At 39.2% G+C, this 26,309-nt stretch overlaps 1 protein-coding gene across 1 annotated transcript in view; it reads left to right on the top strand.

The window, feature by feature from the left end:
- Nucleotides 1-12,167: 12,167 nt before the first annotated feature.
- Nucleotides 12,168-26,309, top strand: part of jph2 (junctophilin 2) — a 31,450-nt gene continuing 17,308 nt past the window's right edge. Inside the window, exons 1-2 of the mRNA XM_079239190.1 lie at nt 12,168-12,899; nt 16,755-17,568. Coding sequence (XP_079095316.1) covers nt 12,521-12,899; nt 16,755-17,568 — 1,193 coding nt within the window. The 5' untranslated portion in view covers nt 12,168-12,520. The remainder of the gene's footprint in view (nt 12,900-16,754; nt 17,569-26,309) is intronic.

Below are 26,309 nucleotides of genomic sequence, written 5' to 3'. Positions count from 1 at the left end.
GACAGAGCGGTTTGGGCGCGTGGAGGAGAGGAGCGAGGAGGGAGAGGAAAGGAGGGACACACAGAGTGAGCGAGAGAGAGAGATGCACGCAGGGAGGAGAGAGAGAGAAAGAGAGAGAGAGAGAGAGGATGTCAGCAGCTCGAGCGCAGCAGCATCACCGGCTCGCGCGCAGCAGCAGCATCACCCAGAGTCGGACAGCTGAGAGGAGAGGAGGACCAACAGCTTCATCCAGAAACCAGCTGCTGCGGACTTACTCTGACATGATGCTGGGAGCGGATAAATCACCGTGGAACAGGGGCGCGTCACGTGACGAGCCACGCACGCGCATGCGCGGCGGAGACCCGTGGAGAGCGCGCTCCATTGGAAGGTCAAGTGGCTCCTAAGGACGCAGAGCATCAGAAAGAGTGAGATGATACAGCTTCTGGTAAGCTGCGAGATGTTTGGTGCTTTAATCTCCTTGGAAACAATCAGAAACCAGTTTCCCCACTAAAGCATAGAAAGGTGAGAGAATTTAGGTAGGAGGAGAAGTCTCCAAGTTTTTTCAAATGAATTTGAGAAACCCTGCAGAGAAATCCTGAGTTTTTTTCAGTCTTATGGACAGAAGAGTCTCCTTCAGCAGCTGCCTTGAGATGGCTGAGTGTTTCCCCAGGAGTGTAAGTCTCCTGCAGAGTGGTGGAGGCCTGCACTGTCTGCTTTTTTTTAGAGATGTTGGATAAAAGGCCACAAAACAAAGCAAGGAGCTGCTCCTCTGGCCCTTTTTTTTCCCAGACAAATTTACATATACATACATATATATATATATATATATATATATATATATATATATATATATATATATATATATATATATATATATATATATATATACATATATATATAAATATATATATATATATATATATACATATATATATATATATGTATATATATATATATTTATATATATATACATATATATATATATATATATATATATATATATAATATATATTTGTATATGTATTTTATATATTTGTATATGTATTTTATATATGTATTTATTTATTTAAAATATGTATTTTATATATACAACATAAAATAAAAAGTTTCTCACTTAACAACATACACGCACGTTACCCACACAAGCATACAACCCAACCCTTCCTCTGAACATTTATGCCAAAATAACAACTAATAACTTCATTTTTCTGTCTCTACATCTGGCTGCTGCAAGGAAACAACATCTGGAGAATCTGTACATGTCAGGAGCCGCCCCTGGAATGACCAACAGGGACACAGTTACAGCTAACGCCCAGGCCGGGGTCCACACCACAGCCATATGGCTGCATTGTAGAACCCCTACCTACGCCCCCGCCACAATGACCCCGCCGGTCAAACAGGTGCGGCCCCTGACAAGGAGGGTTCCCATGAGGAAGAAGAAACACTGGAGCTAAAAGGTTAAAAAGATAAAATAAACAGACACACAAGATAAAATAACTAAATCAATAATTCTGTAAAACAATAACTAGAACAATAGGATTAAACGTAATATGGACATACATAAAAAGTATAAAATATGTCATAAAATTTAGGTAAGACAATGATATATAAAAAATAAAAATCAATAAAAAAAGTATTTATTTAAAAATTAAATAAATAAACAGGCAAATAAAAAGGAAAAGAAAAAAAATCAAGAAAAAGCTAAACTAAAAAGGTCTTGAGCCTCCTTTTAAAAACATCTACAGTCTCTGCGGCCGTGAGGTCCTCTGGCAGGCTGTTCCAAAGGCAAGGACCATAAAACTGGAACGAGGTCTCGCCGTATGTTTTAGTTCTAACCTTTGGTATATTTAAAAGGCCGGTACCTGAGGACATCTGCGAGGGCTCATAAGTAGTACCCATAGTGATCGGAGCATGTGTCCTCCACACTGGAGAAGTGGCTCCAACAGATACCTGGTGAAACATCAGACATCTCTGTCCAGAAAAGCACAGATCCAGGAACAGCTAAGATACTGTGTTGGACCCTAAAGCTCCCAGGACTCTGGTAGAGAACCTGAGCTTGTGAGATGAACAGCTACCCGCCCTACCCTGGGGAGATGGGAGGGGGGGGTGAGAGAGGAGTTTATATATAGATACACATACATACACAGATCCATATTATATTGAATTTGTTGCAGTATCTCTTTTTATGTCCACTTATTTGTACTTTTCTTCAGACTTTAAGATAAAATAGATTAAACTGCACCATCATGCATGAAGGATGTGTCGGCCACAAAGGACGCCCACCCCCACACTTGTCACTCTCTGCTCTGCTCTGTGTCTTTAAATTGCTACGTTATGTTTGGCATGTAACAGTTTGTGTTTTTTTATATGGAAAAATCATTGTTTTTGTTATGTAAAGAACTTTGTGCTACTTTTTGTATAAAAAAACCTTTTTTTTTTTAAATAAAATTTTTAATTGAATTTACTGAATAGACATTAGCTGTGGAAGTCATTGTGACATCACAGGAGAACGGGAAGGCTGGTTGGAGAGGACAGAAAGGCAACAGGAAGTCCTGGTTAGCACTGGTTCCAGCCAAGGTTTGCAGACCTGCATCTCTGCGCACACACACAACATGTCCAGCCTTAAAGATGGTCTACAGCAACAGGAACCACACCAAGTGTCAGGTGTTACTGTGCTACACTGGCTTACTCCTGAAAAGGCTTCTTACTCATGGAAACACTGGATTCCACTTGCATTAAAGAGGCTTTGGATGGTCTTTCATTAGTTGACTAAACAATGCTATGTAGGTAAAAAAAAACAAAAAAACCTTGGAACCATACATGACAAAAGAAAAATACCTCCAGTGAATACTTGACAAGGTGAAACCCTTCCTTCATACAAAAATGAAACAAAGTAAAGCTAAAAGTTGTACATTTAGGATTTAAGGAAAACATTTGCATTAGAGTTTTAGGTGAGCAAATTTCAATGTTAACTTATGCATTTTAACAATGCAATAGTCTGTTAAAAACAGGCGTTTTATCAAGTCTTATTTTTACAGTTTGACTGATTGATTGAAAATTTTATTTGAACATTTTGAATGCAAACAAACAAAAACAAAACTGGACAAAAAAACTTGCACAAAATAAAAACTTTATTGATTTATAGCCAGTTTAAAAAAATTAAACCATCCAAGATATCTGCCTCCAACAGAAGATTACAAACATTTCAAGCCACATTTACCTCCAAATAAACAACATTAAACACCACAAACACATTACCAAATAAACCTGGACATTTGATGGTGACATCATAAAAGCGATCAATGCATCAGTCAGCTGCACAGGTACGCAGATAGCAGCAACAAGCACTGTGCATGTAGAGGGTGGCTTGGGTCTGGTGTGCTGCTTTCTGCCTTTTTTAATTTAATCCCCTGGTTTCCTCACTAGTTTCCTCACTTTCCATGGAAATTATTTTCAGGAATGGGTTTATTTAAACACAATATTTTCCAGTTTAGATAATGTGGATCATGTAATGATTTAGTTTTGTTTACTCCACCGAGGATATGGTGGAAGAGGTTATGTTTTTGCCAGTGTTTGTCTGTCTTTTAGCAACTTTATGCAGAAACTACTGGACAGATTTCCATAATTTTTTTCTTTCTTTCTGAGAATGCTGGGTCTAAGTTAGCTTCCATTATTTTGTAAGTGATCTGGAAAACCATCTAAGTGCAGAAATTTTTATGAAGTATTCTTTGTCCTTGCGAGTGTATATATGCATATAAATCTACAAAAAAGGGTCAGAGTTCTTGGACATGAAAAAAAAAAAAACAAAAACAAAAATTGTCAACAGGTTTTACAAGATGTCAATGATAGATCTGGATCCTGGCAAAATTCTGAAGACTGTGTTCCAGATGAGGGGGAAAAAAGATTTTTTTTTCTTTATCGCTGCATGAGAACAAATTAAGATATAAACCTGCAACAAAACCACAATATACCACAGATAATATGCATTATTTTATTAATGAATCTAGAAATCTAAGTATATCCCTATAAAATAAATGTAGGATGAGAACACAGACTGGAAATCACACAGTGATTGAGTGAATGAGCAGCTCGGTGGAGGTCTGTGTTGGACTACATTTAATTGGACTGTATCTATAAAAGTGACTTGAGACTGACTTTGTTGTGAGTTTTTGTACAAATAAAGCTGTCGTGAAATTATCTGACACAACTGATGAGCACTGAGCCCACAAAGTTCCTCGCGAGGCCTGGAAATGATCTCCAGTTGTTGGTGCACGTGCGCCCCCTGCTGGTACCTCCGTGATGGAAACGAGCGACATGTTGCGTGAAATGTCTTCTCACTAAACTGTCTGACTGCAGCTGTTAATCTGGAAGATTAAAGGTTTCATTTCACATGTTTCTGATTCACCTCATCATGATGTGAGTCAGAGATCTGAGCTTTCATTGTGAAGGATGATCCTCATCATTTCTGCACGTTGCTGGAAAAATTTGTTACAAGAAAAAGTTGTCAATGTGTTTTTCAGCGTTGGGATGCTGCTGGGCAGCGACAACCCGACAAGAGGGCATAAAAGATGTCACTGTTCCTTCGTACACATCCATAACGTGAAGTTTTAAAGTTAAAAACTTACGCATTGTGACTAAATACCCATATTACGATTCATCTGCTCCATTTCTAATGCAAAAGCATTTTATCTGTATAAATATGATCCACTGTATGTTTAATCATCATAAATCTACAGATACGTGCACCTTTAAACTGTGTTAAAGCAGCAAAGCCGTGAATTGTTTGAAGTGTGTGCAGTTATTGTTTTCTGATGGGTTCCAACAGATCAAGACATTTCCACACACCACCTGTTACCATGCCAACCAGGTCCGTCTGCCAACATGGCTGCATGCGTTATGTCGCGTTATGTAGCTACATTTCTGCTGGAAGTCTCTACATGGAACATTCATGATCTATTCAGATTGTTTTACTACTTAATAAAAACTCTTAAAGCTGTAAATTCAGAACAAACTTTAATGAGGACTGGTGACCAGTCCAGGGTGACCCAGTCGCTCTAAACTTTCCTGTTAATCATGATTAAAAATACTCCGTGTCTCTTGCACTACTGCTCTTCATCCTCCTCTTCATCGCCTTCACTGGAGATAACACCAAGCCTTTCTAATCCTGTACCAGAGTAGGAATATTTGTAATGAATAAAAAGACAAAAAAAAAAAAAAAAAAAACTTCACATCACAGAAATTTTATTCAGAACGAGACCAAACTTGATATTTTCAGGAGTTTAAAAAAGACCAACATTTCCTGTTTGATTCCATTCATGTTCCTTTAATACTCTTCTCCTTTCTCCTCTCCCTCACCTTCAATAGAGTCAAATCCTTCTCTGGATAAATGGATGAATGGATGGAAGTTTAAAATTTTCCTTGTGCATGTTCTCACATTGTATTCTGCAAGTTTCCACATCAAACCTACAAACTCGTGCATTCTGGCACATATATATAAACTTATGTATGGAGCAAAAGAAAATATTGAATCTGTGCGTACTTACTGCATGTATGGCTTTAGCTGGTTGTATAATAAATAAGGAAAGGATGAAATAAGATGGCTTCCTCTTACTCTCTTTTGAATATAAAATGGTAAATTATTTTCATTGTGACGACAATACATGGATCTCAATTTAAACTGTTAACATTGTGTTCATCAATGTGATGGCTTGTCTTTTATTTTAAAGATAGTTTGTGTTTGTCTTCACTTGGTTTTTATATCTCAAATAAAGAATTCAAAGTAAAAAAAAAAAAAAAAAAATCCAGTCTTGGGGATATAATATGACCACCATTCAGAGGGATTTTAGGTTATATGTCAAATGACAAAATGACAGACTTAATTAAAAAAAAAGTATCCTTATCCGCAATCATATATATATATATATATATATATATATATATATATATATATATATATATATATATATATATGATATATATATATATATATATGATTGCAGATAAGGATACTTTTATATATATATATATATATATATATATATATATATATATATATATATATATATATATATATATATATATATACATATATATATATATATATATATATATATATATATATATATACATATATATATATATATATATATATATATATATATATATATATATATATATATATATATATATATATATATATATATATATATATATATATATATATATGATTGCAGATAAGGATACTTTTTTTTTAATTAAGTCTGTCATTTTGTCATTTGACATATAACCTAAAATCCCTCTGAATGGTGGTCATATTATATCCCCAAGACTGGATTTTTTTGTTTTTTTTTTACTTTGAATTCTTTATTTGAGATATAAAACAGAATGTAAATAAAAGCATTAAGCACAACAAACCTTAAAGCCCCATTGAGCCCTGCAAGAAGAAGTAATTGTGTCTTTTATTAAAGTGAAATATATATATATATATATATATATATATATATATATATATATATATATATATATATATATATATATATATATATATATATATATATATATATTTCACTTTAATAAAAGACACAATTACTTCTTCTTGCAGGGCTCAATGGGGCTTTAAGGTTTGTTGTGCTTAATGCTTTTATTTATTTAGGGAACTTCAGTCATATGATTGTATGGACCAGCACATCCATCAGAGGGCACAGGTGAGCTCTGCACTCACCTTACAAGAAAAGTCATCATGACTGGATATATAAGCAATTCGACTTCTGATGGACTCCTGCAGTAATCCACAAGGTCATAACACCATTATTCATGGGCAGATTAGCAAATGAATTTATAATGCACTACTATGCAGGAGGTATTTCCTTAAGTATATAAAGTTACAATAACATCACATATGTTATTACACGAGTATAAACACACTGGTCCAGCAGAGGGGCCAACCTGACCTGCAAGATGAATCTAGTGAACATGACAATGGCTTGAAAATACCTGTACCTGTACCTGTAATAGTTTATTGAAAGTACTTGTAATATTTCAATGAAAGTAGTTCTAATTCCCAGTGATATATCTGACTTTAGTTTTATGTATTATGTTTTATGTATATTTATGAGGCAAGTCAGGATTACTGCAAACATGTGAAAATGTATGTACACTTTATATAACTTCCAGATCTGGAAAATGTACTTGTATGATCATAAATATATATTTTATTTAACATTTGAAGTTGATACATTTATTTGTAATTAATATTAAATTAAAAAGGATTACCTTCATAATTTACATTTTTATTATAAATATATGATTAGTTATTTTTATATTATTGAATGTAAACGAAAATATATATTTTAAAGTTGAAAATAATTTTTATGTAAAGGTACATCTCAGAAAATTAGAATGTTGTAAAATAAAGTTTTATATTTTTTGTCTACTTCATCTTCATCTTCATCTTCAACCGCTTATCCGGGGTTGGGTCGCGGGGGCAGCAGCCTAAGCAGGGAGGCCAAGACTTCCCTCTTCCCAGCCACATTTGCCAACTCTGCGGGGGGGATCCCGAGGCGTTCCCAGGCCAGCCAAGAGATATAATCCCTCCAGTGTGTCCTGGGTCTTCCCCTGGGTCTCCTCTTAGAGGGACGTGCCTGGAACACCTCACCAGGGAGGCGTCCAGGAGGCATCCTGACCAGATGCCCGAGCCACCTCAACTGGTTCCTCTCAATGCAGAGGAGCAGCGGCTCTACTCTGAGCCCCTCCCGGATGACTGAGCTCCTCACTCTATTTCTAAGGGTGAGCCCGGCCACCCTGCGGAGGAAACCCATTTCAGCCGCCTGTATACGAGATCCCGTTCTTTCGGTCACGACCCACAGCTCATGACCATAAGTGAGGGTAGGAACGTAGATCGACTGGTAAATCGAGAGCTTCGCCTTCTGGCTCAGCTCCTTCTTCACCACGACAGACCGGCGCAGAGTCCGCATTACTGCAGACGCCGCACCGATCCGTCTGTCGATCTCACGCTCCATCCTTCCCTCACTCGTGAACAAGACCCCGAAATATTTAAACTCCTCCACTTGAGGCAGGACCTGACCCCCGACCCGGAGAGGGCAATCCACCCTATTCCGGCTGAGGACCATGGTCTCAGACTTGGAGGTGCTGATTCTCATCCCAGCCGCTTCACACTCGGCTGCGAATCGCTCAAGCGAGAACTGGAGATCACGACCAGATGATAATGTTTTGTAATGAACCTGGATGGCATTACTTTAGCTTCCAGTGCTACAGTGAGAAACCTTGGAGTAATATTTGACCCTGACCTGTCCTTTGGTCCACATATTAAGCAGGTTACTAAAACAGCCTTCTTTCATTTATGTAATATAGCCAAAATTAGGGACATTCTGTCTCAGAGTGATGCAGAAAAACTGGTTCACGCTTTTGTTACTTCGAGACTAGATTACTGTAACTCTCTATTACTGGGCTGTCCTAAATATGCCCTGAAAAGCCTTCAGCTGATCCAGAATAAAGCCCCCGACAACATAGCTGCTAGGATCTTCGGGATGCACAAACCCCTCCACCACGATAAGGTGACGGCTCAGGGAGGGGTATTTTTTGTCTATCATTTCAAAATGTGAAACCAATATAATAGATATTACACACAGAGTGAAATCTTTCAAACATTTAGTTCTTGAAATTTTGATGATTGTGACTTATAGATAATGAAAACCCAAAATGCAGTGTCCCAGAAAATTAGAATAATGTGAAAAACTTCAATGTTGGAAAGTCATGGTGTCACACCCTAATCAACTAATTAACTGCAAAACACCTGCAAAGGTATCCTAAACCTTTAAATGGTCTCTCAGTCTGGGTCAGACTGGGGTCATCCATTCAAGAATATGGGGAGCTTCACAAGGAGTGGACTGAAGCTGGACTCAGCGCATCAAGAGCCGCTACGCACAGACGGATCCTAGACATGGACTACAAATGTCCCATTCCTCGTGTCGAGCCACTCCTGAACCAGAGACAACAACAGAAGCATCTCACCTGGGCTAAGGAGGAAAAGGACTGGACTGGTAGATGAAAGCAAATTCTGTATTTCATTTGGAAACCAAGGTCCCAGAGTCTGGAGGAAGGGTGGAGAGGCACAGAATCCATGTTGCTGGAAGTCCAGTGTGAAGTTTCCACAGTCAGTGATGGTTTGGGGAGCCATGTCATCTGTTGGTGTTGGTCCACTGTGTTTTCTGAAGTGCACAGTCAACACAGACATCTACCAGGACATTTTAGAGCACTTCATGTCTCCTTCTGCTGACAAGCTTTATGTAGATGCTGATTTATTTTCCAGCAGGACTTTGCACCTGCCTACACTGCCAAGGGTACCAAAAGCTGCTTCAATTACCACAGTGTTACTGTGCTTGATTGGCCAACAAACTCAGCTAATCTGAATTCTCCATGAAAAATCTGTGGAGAATTGTCAAGAGGAAGTTGCAAGACACCAGACCCAACTATGTTGATGACCTGAAGTCTGCTATCAAAGCAACCTGGGATTCCATTACACCTGAGCAGTTCCACACGCTGATCGCTTCCATCGCCATGCCGCATTGATGCAGTAATTCACGCAAAAGGAGGCCCAACCAAGTACTGAGTGCATGGAAATGAAGATACTTTTCATAAGCCTGACATTTCTGTTTAAAATATCCTTTTTTCATCGATCTGATGTAATATTCTAATTTTTGAGACACTGCAATTTGTGTTTTCATTATCTTTCAGCCACAATCTTCAAAATTTCACAGAATTAATGGTTAAAATGTTTCACTCTATGTGTCATGAATCTATATAATATATGGGTTTTACATTCTGAAATGAGTAACAAAAAAATTTAACTGTTTTATAATCTAATTTTCTGAGATGTACATGAATATATAGGACACACACACACATATATATATATATATATATATACACTACTCACAAAAAGTTAGGGATATATGGCTTTCAGGTGAAATTTATGGAAAATGCAATATGTTCATGCTACAGTGATATAATATCATAAAAGTAAGACATTTAAGTAGAAGGATGCACTACTGATTTCCTCATCTCAAAAGATTCATTCAGCACAAAAGGTAACAACAATGGTAGTTACACCACAACAAAAAATTTGAACGTCTCAATATCTCGTCATGTGCCCTTGAGCATCAATTACAGCTTGACAACGACGTCTCATGCTGTTCACAAGGCAACTTATTGCCTGCTGAGGCATGGCATCCCACTCTTCTTGAAGGGCAGCCCTCAGGTCATTGAGGTTCTGGGGTGCAGGGTTTCGAGCCTCTACACGACGGCTCAGCTGATCCCACAGGTTTTCAATGGGATTCAGGTCTGGAGAGAGTGCAGGCCGTTCCATTTGAGGTACACCAGTCTCCAACAGCCGTTCCCTGATGATGCGGCCTCGATGAGCAGGAACATTGTCGTCCATGAAGATGAAATTAGGCCTGTGCTGTTCATGTAGGGGCACAATCACTGGATTAATGATGTTATTCAGGTAGTATGGGCTTGTCACTGTACCATTCACAAAGTGTAGGGCAGTTCTGTACCAAGTGGACACCCCTGCCCACACTGTAACACCGCCACCACCAAAAGCTGGCCTGGTGACAACAGTGGCTGATGCATAGCGCTCTCCCTGACGTCTCCAACATCGTTGCCGGCCATCATTTCTGCTCAGTGTGAATCGACTTTCATCAGAGAACAGCACTGAGGCCCACTGGTTCCTCGTCCAGCGTAAATGCTCCCTGGCCCATGCAAGACGATGATGCCTGTGCCTGGTGGTGTGGTCAGGTACCCGTGCAGGTCGTCTAGCACGCAGACCACGCTGATGGAAACGGTTTCGAATGGTCTGACGTGACACTTGGGTGCCTCTCACCTCTCTTAAACGTGCCTGGAGTTGAGTGGCATTCATCATCCGGTTTCTCAGGGCAGTGTTCACAATGTAGCGGTCATCAGCACGGGATGTGGCCAAAGGACGTCCACTTCTAGGCCTTTCTGTGACTCTTCCAGTCTCTCCATATCTCTGTTGCAACCTGCTGATGACACTCTGTGACACTCCAAGCTCAGTGGCCACTTCTGTCTGAGAACGTCCTGTTTGAAGCATCGCAATGGCAAGGGACTGTTGTTCCATTGTTAGGTGTCGTCTTGGTCTCGTGATGTCAAAATGTGAACAGCATGATGAGGACAACTGTTTAAACACCAGCTCTAATTGAACCAGGACATTTATTGGTCAATTCAAGGATCACACACCTGCCGTGATTTTTGCCGTTAAGCTCCTTGTTAGAGAACAGCAACTTGTGCAAAATTTATTGAAACATTTAACAGTTGGAAATGTGCATTTAAAAGCTTAGAGAAGATCACATTAAGTTCACCTGTACAGGTTTGAATGCATTTTAGGCTTGTTGTGAAATTTCACCCAAAAGCTGAATATCCCTAACTTTTTGTGAATAGTGTATATATATATATATATATATATATATATATATATATATATATATATATATATATATATATATATATATATATGTATATATATATATATATATATATATATATATATATATATATATATATATATATATATATATATATATATATATATATATTTCTTGATTATTTACTTTTACTTAAGAACATGAGGTGAATATTTATTTTTATAGATGATGTTATTTTACTGGTCCGGCTTACTGGCTTACTGAACGTGGAACCTGAACTGAACTAAAATGAGTTTCACAAGTTTTCTTGTGATAAACATTTATCAGCTAGTTAAAAAGAATTCTACTTGTCCTGGAACTTAATACCATACATTGCTACTGAATGAAGGACTTTCATTTTTTTGCTCTACTGCTTTATTTAGTGCTTGTGTTGTTCTCACACATATGTAAGTCGCTTTGGATAAAAGAGTCTGCTAAATGACTGCAGAATAGAATAGAATAGAATAGAATAGATACTTCTGCTTACTTCTCCAGGTGGATTTATGTGAGAAGAAGTGTGTTAAAGTGAGAGTGGTTTGAGGTGCGCAGGGTAAAACCCTGAATGGCATGCACTTCAGACTCTGGCATGGCTCCTTGCAGGCAGCAGAGTAAGGATTGGGTTGTATTTTTGGAAGGGTGTGTGTGTGTGTGTGTGTGTGTGGACTGGTCGCCTTGTTAGGTCTGCAGGAGTATTTCCACCAGCAGCGACTGTCAGGAGATAGCTGGGTGGCAGGGACAGGGGGAGAGGGGCCCGAGGAGCCATGTGAGACCCCTGGCTTATCCAGACAGAAACAAACCGGGAGACATGTAAAGTTAATTCATCGACTAACTAAAGACAAGAGCCGCCTGGAGACGAGGGAGGAAAAAACACATGAAATGTTAAATGTGTTCGCAAAGAAAGTCCTTAATCTAACTCCAGAAGACGCCAGGACACCCCAGTCCGGTTAGATGCCAGGTGGAGGGGCTGGCAGGTCACAGAGAACAACCCCAAATTCCTCCAACCAACTAAGACCGGCGCGCTTCGGTTCGGGCAGCGGGGCGGAATGAGCGGAGGTCGCTTTGAGTTTGATGACGGCGGAGCTTACTGCGGAGGCTGGGAGGGGGGCAAAGCCCACGGCCACGGCATCTGCACCGGACCCAAGGGCCAGGGGGAGTACTCCGGTTCCTGGAACTATGGTTTCGAAGTGGTGGGGGTCTACACGTGGCCCAGCGGGAACACCTACGAGGGCTACTGGTCGCAGGGGAAGCGCCACGGTCTGGGAGTGGAAACCAAAGGACACTGGATTTACAAGGGGGAATGGACTCATGGCTTCAAGGGCAGGTACGGGGTCCGGGTCAGTGTTGGCAGCGGGGCCAAGTATGAAGGAACCTGGAATAACGGCCTCCAGGATGGATACGGAACAGAAACTTATGCAGATGGAGGTGAGAGTCCTGAGAAACACCCACAGAAAGTAAAAAAAAAAAGAAAAAAAAAAAAGAAATCGTTAAATCACGGAATTAAGGTTTTCTTTAGCGGTTTTAGCATCTCATGAGAGTACATTTTCACCCTGTGGGTTTAATAAGGTGTTATTCTGCTTCAAAATGCTGTCCATAGTCTAACCTGGGGTTCTGAAAGGTTATGGTGGTGGTGGTGTGTGTATGTGTGTGTGTGAGTGTGTGTGTGTGTGTGTGTGTGTGTTGGGACTGCACCAAGTAGCCCTGATCCAGAACATGATATGATGGTAATGTAGAGCTACATTAAATACATAACATGTTGCATTCACTTGCATTTGGGTGTATGTAGTTTACAAGAGATTATGCAAAATATTTGATGTCGGAGTGGCATGAGGGGTGGGGATGTGTGTGTGTTAGTGTGTGTTTGTGTGGAGGGGGAGGGGTAAGATTACTTGAAGCAGTAAGTACACTTTGAGCAAGTAGAAGAAGAAGAAAAAGAAGAACATCCATCCATTCTCTTTACCGCTTAGTTCAGGGTCTTGATAGCTGGAGCCTATCGCAGCTACCACTGGGCAAGAGGCAGGGTACACCCTGGACAGGTCTCCAGTCCATCCAGACAAACAACCATTCATGCTCACACTCACTCCTTGGGACCAGTTGACCTAACATGTACGTCTTTGGATGGTGTGAGGAAGCCAGAGTACCTAGAGAGAACCCACACATTCACACATGCAAAGTCCACTCTACATATAGGCCGCTGTTTAAACCTCCCCCCAGCTGAGGCTTGAACCACCAACCATTTTGTTGTGAGGCCACAGTGTTAACTGCTACCCCCACTGCGCCACCCAATAATAAAATACAGTAAAATGTGTCAAAAGTAATTAAAACTGTCAACATTTGTTGCTGTGTGTGCATTGTGTTGGGGGTTTGGGTCTCAGGGTAACTTTATGGTATGAGGTAGAATAGTCATATTTGATTATTAATGATCCCTCATCGCCTGGTTACATTCAGCATAAAGGAAGTGAGTCCTGAAGTAAAAATAGTTACAGATATCAACTATCTAACCTTGCTCTGTTGTAAATTCAACTTTAAACCCCATTTTATTTACCCATTTTACTAAGCAGTATGAAGAGAAGGCATAGTTTGCAAATTGGTCCCATTCAGTTTTTGTTGGGATGTTACTGAAGTTTGGCTAAATGCAATTTACCTGTTAGTTATATGCTGATTACAGCTGTGGACTACACAAACATATAACATGGTTCTTCTCACTCTACTGAGTCTTGCAGACAAATAACAGAGGTCTGAAGATCTTCCTGGTCTTTATAATGTGTGTGTAACCAGAAGAAAATACCACCCTGCTGCTGTCAGTCAAGCGATGCTGTGGAAATCAAACCCCATGGGAATATTTCCTTTTTTTTTTAAACTATTCCTTGGCCCACAGTGAGGGAAAAATATGGATTTTAATCTACAAAATTGCTAAAACAAAATATCCTAAATTTTGTGCAATGAAGTAACGAATGAACAGTTTGCAGGTACACAGCAGACTGTTTGCATGTCACCGTATTTTAAACTGCAGTTGATTTACTTACCAATTTACTAATAAAGTGCATGAAGACCACCATCTTTCCTTCTTGTTACTGATAAGTAAAAATAAAATGAAAGTCTTACTGAATATTCACCAAAAACCAGTAATGTTTTGTTAATATTTCAAATTCCTACAAATGAGATGAGAGATTTTTTTAAAACAAAATTACTCAGAGGAAGTTCTTTTTTTTTTTTTTTTTTTACAGTTTCTAACTCTTTTCTTAAAGCTTGAAGTAAATTTTCTGTCCTTGCAGCTTAGTCAGTTGAGTTTGAATGAGAAAACAAAGAAGTAAAGCATAAAATTTATTATGTTTCTACAATAGCAGTGATTTCCTTGACTCATCAACTTTAACCCCAGTCTGCTGGAAGCTGGGGTGGGGGATGTGATAGCACCAGATGCCAGGATGTAATAATAACCCACAAGCTCCATGCCCCCTTGGCCTTAGGGACTGAGTCCTCGCTGTCACTGAAATCCACACGTCAGTTTTAGCCTGAGAATAGTCCCTTAGATGACTTGTCAGTGAGGGTATTAACGAATGAGACGTTTAATTCTAAAAATAACTATGGCATTCTGGCTAAGGTGCGGCTAGTTTTAATGACAGCAAGTGCCAGCAACTCTCAGCTCTGACAAATGCTAATTTTAGCCAGCTAATGCTAACAGTAGCTGGCTCAGGTTAGCATGAAAAAGATGATAGCCAGGTTATGTTAGCTAATGCTATTATTATTTTGTCATTAGGTCAAGGTCAAAGTAAACTTATTCATCCCCGTAGGATGGTTGGTTATTTCAAGTCTTACAACATAGCCTATAGTGATACAGAAAAACACAACACATATCTATCTATCTATCTATCTATCTATCTATCTATCTATCTATCTATCTATCTATCTATCTATAGCATGTTTCTCTATTTTAGCTGTCTTCTCTTTACAACAGTTGTAATGATTTTGATGTTTTTATGTCAAGAAGGTTGAATTGTTTTTTTTAAATGAAATGTTCTATACAAATGAAATAGCCTTGCCTGGCCTACATGAATCAGCTTGTGGAAACACAGTTGATATAAATAGGAAGAATGTGGAATTGTTTAATTTGGATCACCTTAAATGATTTTTGTTTGTTAAATGCACTGAAATGACTTCTTTGTAAATTGGTGCTATACAAAGAAAGCTGTATTGAATGGAAAGCTTGCAGTAGCTGGCTAATTTTAGCTCTGAATATGTGTTTACCAGGTTGTGTTTGCATTAGCTTCCAAATGTTAGCATTAAAAGTGTGCTAGTCAGGTTCTTTTTTTTAGCTAATGCTAACATTAACTGGCTAACAAGCACAAAATTACCATATCATGATGCTGATCATCTTAATCACCATAATTGTCACTGCTTCAATGCATAGTTGAAAATTAGGATAATGCTTCTGATCCCTAAATGTGTTTTGACAGAAACATATCAGACATTTAAAAGAAAGAGTTTTAGTAAGTGCAACATTCACAACTAGTAATGATAGCAACGCCCAAATGCTAAATGGTTTCAGTGATATTTTATTGTTAATTATTTTTTTTGTTGTTTGGATAAAATTTACTGTAATATATTCATATGCCTGATAAAATGATCAAATCCTGTCGGAGCACTTATTAAGATAACAAATCAACAAATGGTGTATCTTTGATAAAAACAAGTGCTTTTTTATTTGAGAGCAGAATTGGTTTTTTCTTCTTCAGACATTTTAATATTTTAGATTAAAAAAAAAAAAGAAACGTCATAAGAACTTCCACAGTAAGATTTAATTTTGCTTGTACAGATGTCTCTGTTGAGTCTTTCTTTTGCAAAATTTGATGGATAACTGTAGCATAACAACACAGGAACCAGTTGTCAAATCAAAAGCCGGCATTAGCAGAAAAAAATCTCACTTTTTGTGCCAATAGATGTACACAACATTACACTTTCATAATGTGGTCGTGTGTTTTTCTTGAACTGTCTATGAATAAAAACTGGATAAATATTGGTCTATCATACCTAAGCAAAGAGCTAATAACAGAAAATATTACCATCTTAAGAATGTTGACCCTTTTAAGCAAATGTGACTGCTAAAGCCATGGAAAACTAACTTCAACAGGATTATGAATGTTTGTATGGATTTATACTCCCAGTAAACCTCCCAGTAGTTGCTGGTTTTGGTTTGGAGCAAAGGGGTTGACATCTCATCATGTCGCTGGTTTTATTTGTGCTGCTGTCAGATGACTTACTCCTTCTTTCTGATGTCTCAAGGTACTTTCCAGGGTCAGTTCACTGGTGGGATGCGTCACGGCTACGGTGTTCGTCAGAGCGTTCCCTATGGCATGGCGGCAGTTGTCCGCTCCCCTCTTCGTACCTCCTTAACTTCACTTCGTAGTGAGCACAGCAATGGCACCGTCTTACAGCAAGATATCCCTGTCATCACCACCACCAATGCCTCTGGTGAAGAGACACCTGTTGCAACCCCTACCCACCTGGGACCATCCCGTGGAGGCTTCGCTCTCACTCTCCAGGTGGATCCCGAGGCAGTGAAACCCAAGAAGAAAGGCCTGTTTCGCCGGGGCTCCCTGCTGGGAAAGCTGAAGAAGTCTGAGTCGAGCACATCGCTGTCCAGCCAGAAAAGCAAGATTAGCTTCCTGAGAACGGAGTCAGCTCTCAGTTCCAACGCTAGTGACACTAACTCCACTATCAGCGGGGATGAGAGCCTAGCCGGAGCCGAGGATTTCCCCCCAGTGGAGTCTGACATTGACGCTACCACTACGGAGGTCTACATGGGCGAATGGAAGAACGACAAGCGTTCAGGGTATGGAATAAGTGAAAGATCCAGTGGGCTGAAGTATGAGGGCGAGTGGCTCAACAACCAAAGACACGGCTATGGCTGCACCACGTTTGCTGAAGGAGGGAAGGAGGAGGGCAAGTACATGAATAACATGCTGGTGAAGGCCATGAAGAAGAGAGTGATTCAGCTGAAGGGAACCAAGATCAAGCAAAAGGTGGAGCGGGCGGTAGAGGGTGCTCAGAGGGCTGCAGCCATTGCCAAGCAGAAGGCAGAGATTGCTGCTTCCAGGTAAGTAGATCATAAAGCTAAAGCATCAGTTTTACCTTTTACAAACTAAAGTTAAGAAATACTCAGTTTACTTAAGAGTGTGGAAAAATTTAACCTGTTGCTAAAGACTCATGTTTTCATGCTTCTGAACACAGAACTTTAGCTCTGACAGCTTAACAGAAATGACTGGTACAAACTGGTTGCAGACAATGGTGGAAATCATCCAAATGGACAGAAAAACCAGTTAACCCCCCTCCTTCAGTAGGGCAACTGTGACACGTCAGCTAGAAAACACAAGTGATGAAAGATCTCTGTCAGCTGCTAAAGTAATGTGTCGAGTATTTTCAGTTTTGGTTCTCCTGATTCTTTAGTTTAATTTCTTTTTATAATACAATAATAATACACAATATATGATAATATTATAATGAAAATAAAGTAATTCTTCTTATTTTTATTATGAATAATATAATAATAACAACAACAATAATAATAATAGTTTAATTATTATTATTATTATGTCTCTGTGTCATAAACTAGCAGACAGACACAATTTTTCAGACTATGTGTAAAATAGACATTGTGTTTCAGTCGTGGCAACATGCGTCCCAGTGGCCCACCAAGCAAAGTCCCACTCAGAAGGCACCTCTGAATCTACCTAACAGACCTGCACTCCATTTAGCATTCAAAGGAGGGTTTCTAATTTTTTATTTTAGTTTTATTGTTCTTTTCTAACCTGTCTTGTCCACCATTATGACAACAGAGTGATGGTTTGGCTGCCATGTTTTACTGAACAAATTTACTCTTCCAAGAGAATTCTTTTGGAAATGAGAGTTGATTCTTAAATATTATTCTTTATTTAATTATTCATTTTATAAATTTGTTTTTTTTGCCATTTCTGCTCTTATAACTGCTTGACGGGACCAGAATGGGAGACACAGCCGAGGGAAAGAATGGAAAAAGAAAAAATAGAAAAACAAGTGGAGAAAAAGAAGAAAAGAGGAGAACAGAACAAAAGTAGAAAACATGCCACAGCAACAAATCCTTCACAGACAAACTGAACATTTTTTACACATATAAAGAAATATTAAGTATTGTAAAGATTCCAAGAAAACACAGCAGACATCATTAGGAGGAGAAATGGTAAAAACCATGAATAGAGCAGCAGCATCATGTGTGTGTGGATATAAGTGTGTATCTATGTGTGCAGTGGTGTGGGTGTGCGTCTACGTGTGCGTATGTTTGCAGGCGTGCGACTATGCGCATGGGTGTGTGTGTGTGTGTGTACTACATGTTATGGGTCGGTTGTGTTTTGTGGTCATGCAAATGCAACCGCGTCCTCTACAAGGATCAGGGGCGACTGATGCATTTTCAAGTGTCAACTGACTAAAAAAAATGCTTTCAGTTTCAAGGAACAGGTAAATGATGAGAAATAAAATGATCATTTCATTTGGGTTTCGTACCGTGAACTTAACACGGGGAAGAATTGGAATGGCTTGCTTCTTGATCGATCTTTTGGCTGCTGTCGTATCTTCAGTTGCTGGCTGTTACAAACCCCCAGCTCGCCAGTGAAAAGGGGGAGAGGGTTGTAAGCATTAAACCTACAGATAAATTATTTTAGTTAAAAGGTGTTTTATTTGCAGGCATGAAATTTGCCCGTGACAAATGAAGGACCAAAACAAAAGTGGTAACAGGCTTTACCTGCTACAAGTCACACCCCAAACAACAAAATGGTGACAAACTATTCAAAGCAAAACCACAGTTACTTAAGACAGCTTACAAAAAACGGGGCTCACAAACACAAAGATACAAAGTACAAATCTTTACCACACCACAAAACCACTTTCCAGGCTGACAAGGGAGGCAGACAGAGCAAACACCCAGCTGCCCTGAATGATGCTAGCCTGCTCCTTAAATAGGGCTGACGAGCTGGCCCAGCTGAAGATGAGGATGAAGCGGCCAATCCCGGAAGGAGCAGTGCAGCCAGTACTAGGGTGGAAACATGGCAGTCAACCAATGGTCTAGCAGAGATCACACAGTCAGATTTGCATAACAAGAAATGGGACGTAACACTGGCCAACACAGTGGTATGGCTTGGTAGGGTGTCCCATTTCATGAATGGCAAGTGGCCAAGGAAGGCTAGAACTACGTAGGCAACGCCGTTGCCCACATAGCCAGTGTACGCCAAAGTGTATTTACTAAGGGTCTATGCACTTTGGCCTACACTGGCTTAGTACACTTGGCAGGGGTGCGTAAGTCCGGTCCTCGGAATCCACCATTCTGCAGCTTTTAGATGCATCTCTGTTCCAACACACCTGAATCAAACAGCTGAATTCCTCTTCGGCATGTGATCCAGCTCTGCAGAGGCCTGGTAACGACATTCATTTGATTCAGATGGGTTGGACAAAGGTTGCGCCTAAAAGTGGCAGGATGGTGGATCTGGAGGTGTGAATTTAGACACCCCTGGCGTGGATCCTAAACTGAGACACAGCCAGGATTGCATCTTTATCAGCAGAATGTCGATTACAATCGGTTTGAAAGCTCTATCAGAATGAAAATGTGTATATCTCAACCAAATTGTTCGGTTTGGGGTTCAGATCAGTTTCACAGGGGTAAAATATTCCTTTTTCCCAAACCGATTGTTGCATCATGACAACATTGAATCAGAAAGTTGTCAGGTTGCGTACTTACAGCGCATGACTCTGACTAGAGTGACATTTCCTAATTTGGGAAGATGGTGGTGAATACAAATTAACTGGACAGAGACAATTCAAACTCTGTCTCTACACCTTTTCCTCTTTGTTGTTTGCAGTAGGAGCACATGAGGAGCGCAAGCTGCTGCTTAAAAGTACTGCAAAAACCACGAGTGTGCCCATCAGTTCATAGACATCTCCATTTTTGATAAATCCCGTCATGTAAACAAATTTCTGTGCATGTCAGAAGACTGTTCTTCTTAAATGTTAGCGCATGTACAAACCAGATCGGAATAGATTAGTTCCCATGGAAACAGCTGCCCTGAAATCTTAATCAGGATGATTTCAGACTGAATGATGGAAAAGTGTCCATGGAAACATGGCAAGTGTTGTGAGTGAAAAGGGATTACTGATTGCAGTCTAGTTGCCCTGAAGATGCAGTAGTCATTTCACACTAAATACCACATTTTTCACCTCCTTTATGTATAAAAGACAGTGGAGTTTGGCTAAAATCAAACATACTTCCTGCATAAAGACTCGGTTAAGACAAGACTGAGCTGTAAGGAAACACACTGCATATGTGTGATGGAAATATTCTAACATACAATGAAAAGTGATTTTTTTTTTTTTAACTAAGAAGTTTTACTTTGTGCTTCTTGTGAAAACAAGGTGTAACCATGACTTTGTGTGGTCATGTGTATTGCTGGAGGTCACCTGTTTCCTGCTGGGACATAACCTGCTTAATATTCAGCCTTTAGGCTACATGATTATATTTTCTGTACTGAAAATCTGATTCTATCGCTTCACTTTAAACATTTTTTTATCAGAATGCAGAAAGAACAAAGCTGCATGTGTCTATTTTTATCAACAGACTGGGTCATTTTTTAAGGTAAATTTTATTTTTAATAATTAAACAAAGTTCAGTTCCCTTTGCCACTGTGGACACGCTGGGGTGGCAGCAGCGTTGGACTGTGGCCCGCTTAATGACAACAAATGAATTTAATTCGACCGGTCTGACCAGCAATATTTTTCCTGACGTTAACGTGAGGTGGACAGGGTGCGCTCTCAGCCTGAGGAGCTGTTGATTTCAACCTACAGGTAAATGAGAAGAAATAAAATTAAAATATTATTGTTTACCAAATGCAGTGTTTCTCAGTTCCGGTCCTCAGGAGCCCCCCCGCCCTGCATGTTCTATAGGCAACCCTATTTTAACACACCTGAATGAAATAAAGGACTCGTTAACAGGCTGCAAAGAACTTGATGAGGAAGTTCAATAATCTGGCTCAGGTGCTTTGGAGGTGGATCGTGTCTAAAAGATGCAGGGCAGGGGGGGGGCTGAGGACTGGATTTAAGAAACACTGACCTAATGCAACAGCTGATTATCCCCCTCCCCCGTCCTATTAGAGCCCATCTTCCCTGCCTGGATACAAACTCTCTTCTTTTATGTCGGCCACCTCCTGTCATCACCACTTTTTGCACAGACACCTTGCACAGATATATATTTTTTTGCACTGATATTTATATTTATGTATTTATCCTGCATCTTAGCTGTTTTTTTACTCTGTTATTCTCTTTGTCTTTTTTCTCAGTGCTTGTCCAGTCTGTTTTGTTGTGGCCATAAAATGCATCGTAAGCTCGATCTACAGTGCATCTATGATGTTATGTTGAATAACAATAAAGAAATCTGAAAATCTGAATCATGTGCCACATCCCCCATCTGTCTGCTGGGACGTTGTACATGTGTGTGATGATAAACGAGTCGTTACGAATGGTCTTTAGCTCAGGTGGGTTTCTGATGAAGCTACGCCATAGAGCGACCTTTAACATCAGAGTTCAGATGCTGCTCTGATGACAAAAAGAGAAAGAAACAGAAGCAAAATGTTGTCTAACAATGGTGTTCACATACAGCCTCTCTAACAGATGATTTTAAACCTCAGTGCACTGTGACACAGAGTCAAAAGAAATCAGCTGCTTGTCAGTGTTGGTGTGTGTTCTTCATATCTGCCTTTAGTTTTACTGTGACCAAACAAGGTGCTGGTGTTTCTGTCTGCAGCTCAGCTCAGTGTTTACAGAAGCGAGACGCTGCACTGATAGATGGCAGACCACTGTCCCAGCAGATTGAAATCTAAATATTGTACTGCTTGGATAAGCAGTGCGCAGGAGTAATTCAGTCCTTTAAGCTCACCTTCAGCATGTCTGAGGATAGAAGCAGACACACAACTTATAGTTCCCTTGCTTCATGATTTATTCACATTGTTAGAAAGAAATGTTCGTCTTGGGAAGGTCAAGGCTTTTCCATTTTACATCAAAGCTGTTAAATTAGGATGTGACCTAAAAGCAGATCATTGATTAAATGTTTTGCAGATGTTTTTGTTATTACAAACATGCAACTAAAAAGTGGATTGCAGATATTAGACCCTGAATAAAGTGAATCTGACAGAAAGAATATAAATCTTTATATTTTGAAATTTCCTACTGGGGAAATAAAGTATTTTTCATTTTATTTAAATTATTCATTCATTCATTCATTTTCCGAACCGCTTATTCCATTCAGGGTCGCGGGGAAGCTGGAGCCTATCCCAGCTGCCTTTGGGCGACAGGCAGGGTACACCCTGGACAGCTCGCCAGTCCATCGCAGGGCCACACACAGAGAGACGAACAACCACTCACGCTCACACTCACTCCTAGGGGCAATTTAGAGTGACCAATTAACCTATCATGCATGTCTTTGGATGGTGGGAGGAAGCCAGAGTACCTGGAGAGAACCCACGCATACACGGGGAGAACATGCAAACTCCACACAGAAAGGCCACTGACCAAACCAGCCAAGGATTGAACCAGTGACCTTCTTGCTGTGAGGCCACAGTGCTAACCACTGCGCCACTGTGCAGCCTTTATTTGAATTAATTTAACTTAATTAAAATATAGATTAAAATAAAAAACAAACAAATAAAGACAAACAAACTGAACCTAAGTACTTGCCCATATCTGTTTTTACCAGACTAGGCACAATGTGATGACAAGGGAAGAACAGTCAGACACAGTTGAAGATAAACTGATGTATATATAATAATAGGCCTGTCATGGTTACAAATTAACCCATGCGATTAATTGTCTCAGAAATTATTGCGATAGACGATAATATTGCGCTAAGTGATTATTGTTGTCATTTTGAGACCATTTTCAAGTAAAATAACAATAATGCATAATAATACATGTACATCCTTTCAGAGATCAACATACTTTAATTTCTACAGAACATTTAGCTCGATGTGCCGACTAGACTCTTACAGTCCCGAGTCTGATAAAACACATCAGGATTTCTCCTTGGCAATGTTATTACCTGAAACATATGGTCTCTAAACACCATGTGACACAATTACATGATGTTTAGAGACCTCTTATACGGGGATATGTTTGGACTTGACCAGAAGGGAAATGGTAAAATTGAATGTCTTTGATTGCCTTAATTATGTCATTTTTCATGTCATCGTAAAGTTGTGGAATTGACGTTTGTAACATGTATGTTCATTCAGGCAGATTGTTCGTGTTTTCCTCCCAGCTGGGAAAACTGCAGTTAATGGTTGTTTTAAGCACTGATGGAATCTTTTAGTATTGCCCTGTTTAGTTAAGATTTTCTTAAAACAAATGCGGCTCTCGCTCGGAGTTAGTTAGAGAGAAAAGAAAGACATGAAACTTATTGCGAGCATTTTTTCTTTTCATGCGATTAATAGACTTATTCCGTATTGTGACAGGTCTATATATTAAAATCATTTAAAGAAATGATAAAATAACTCACTAAATAAGCTAACATAAAACAAAACCTTTGATAAATAAGTAAATAAATAAAAGGAAAAACATTTCAGTAATAAAACAAAATGAACTTTTGCGAAACAATTATATTAAAACTTCAAACAAAACTTTATAAATGATTAAAACTAAGTTAAAAATACCAAGAAATAACTAAATACATTTAAAAAATAAAATCTGGATAACACTGAAAATAAGATTAAATAATATTTTTATTAAATGACTTAATATTGTTACGACCCCAGATGGAGATTGTCCGGGGTAACAACATTAATACCAAGAAACCAAGAAACATACAAAGATGAAGGCTTTATTTAGGACACACTGGTCCTTGAAAGGCATCAGGATCCACAGGCGTTAGTCAAAGAGCTAACCCAAAAGCCAAAACAAACCTAACAACAAAAGCATAAACCAAAACTTATACCAATCAATAAATAATCATAAAAACAAAAAAGTTCACTAAACACAGTAGTTCAAACCGCAAACAGTCAAAACTCATTCATTGGTAGTGAATGAGTGGCACACTGTGACACCAACCAAACACAGCTGCCCTGAATGAAGAATGTTGACAGTCGTTTTTCTGTTGCTCAGCAGAGGTCCGGCCAATCACGGGTAGGTAGGAGTGTAGGCGACCAATCAGCAACCAGCACATCAGTCTAAGGGCAGCGCCAAGGAGAACACCAGGTGTAGCTAATCTCCCAGGTAATGATGAGATGAGTGATGATGAGATAGATGACAGGCCATGGGCCTTAACAAGAAATAAACTTCAATTAAATAACTTAATACATTTTAACAAGTAAAAACCCCAATAACTAACTAATTAAAATGAAAACATTGTAAAATACTTAAAGTGGAACTATTCTGTGCATTTCAGGCTAATTTATTTTTATTTCTGAGACCAGAAGGGCTGGGGTTGATCAAGTTATTTCCACAAATCGCTTTATTTACTTCAGACCGACCCTCTCCGTAGGCTGTCAGATCAGCCTGTGGGCAAAACGAGTGGATTGAGACTCTTCCGCCTTAAGCCCCGCCTCCCGCCAGATAGAAGTTGCAACTGATTGGTCAGCTGACACTGCACTACATCAAGAGCGTGTACAGCAACTGCTTTCGCTGTCATTGTAACATCTCATAAACAGAAGGATTAGGCTAATATGAACTCAATAAAAAAAACAAAATACAATGTCAACACATAGCATACAGCCCTACATGTTGGAACCTGAATCAGACCCTGAAAACGAAGTGGAAAACAGCAACCCACAGCAACGAATGCAGCAGGATGTCTCTCTTTGGTAAACTCACCAGCCATCGTTGGAAATAACTTTATCCCACGTTTTCCACCAGCCTGATGTATTTGTACATGCCCTAGTTAACCAGTAGAAGGTAACCAATCACCGAACCTTATCCCCCGGGATGTCACAAGGATTTCGAAGTAGAAAAAGCTCTCTAAAACAACACGTTTTTCATCGCCATGGAAACCGAACGGAGAGAGTGCTGGAACTTAAACTCAAATATGCGTTTAGGTGATAAAAAACAGTGCCGTTCACATGTCTGATGAGGATTCAACACTGTAACACTGTAGAAAGCTCAGAAAACTCCAAATACCATAATAGCACCCCTTTAAATAGAATTAAAAATAGATCAATTAAGATTTTTTAAGAAATGACTAAATGCATGATCTAAAATCAAGTGAACTAAAAAAGATTTAAAAATAGAATGAAGGGGAGTAATTTCAGAAAAGAAGATTTCACATGAATGTCCTTGTCTCCACACTAAGTGCCTTCACTTCAACCGACAGGTCATGTCACCACATAAACATTCGCTGTCTACCTACCGATGTGATGGTGGATGATGTTAGTCTGCTCACAGTCATGACTCACCCTGTTCAACATTTTCCACATTTCACTTGGCTAATTCAGCCGTGACCCCCAGGCTAACACAAGTTAGTGTTTTTAACCCCCCCCTTATCAAAATCGATTGTTTATTTGTGTGACATACGAGATGGGTCCTCCTGAAGCATCATCTAAATGTAAAACTGAAAAACTGTCAGAATATCATAAATAAAGAGGATAAAGTGGTTTTTGGTGGATTTGGTTCATCGTTGTAACAAAATTCGCACCAAAATTTTATTAACTCAGATTAATGTGTTAAAAAGTTAGCAGCACTAATTTCATAGATTTATCTCTGCACACATGGTTACATTTTCACAGGAAAAATAAATAAATCCCAGATTTATTCAATAAATGTATGTTTTTGGATTATCTG

This window comes from Telmatherina bonti (assembly GCF_933228915.1).
Source record: "Telmatherina bonti genome assembly, chromosome: 4".
NCBI classification, from domain to species: Eukaryota; Metazoa; Chordata; class Actinopteri; order Atheriniformes; family Telmatherinidae; genus Telmatherina; species Telmatherina bonti.
This window is presented reverse-complemented; position numbering and strand designations above follow the sequence as displayed.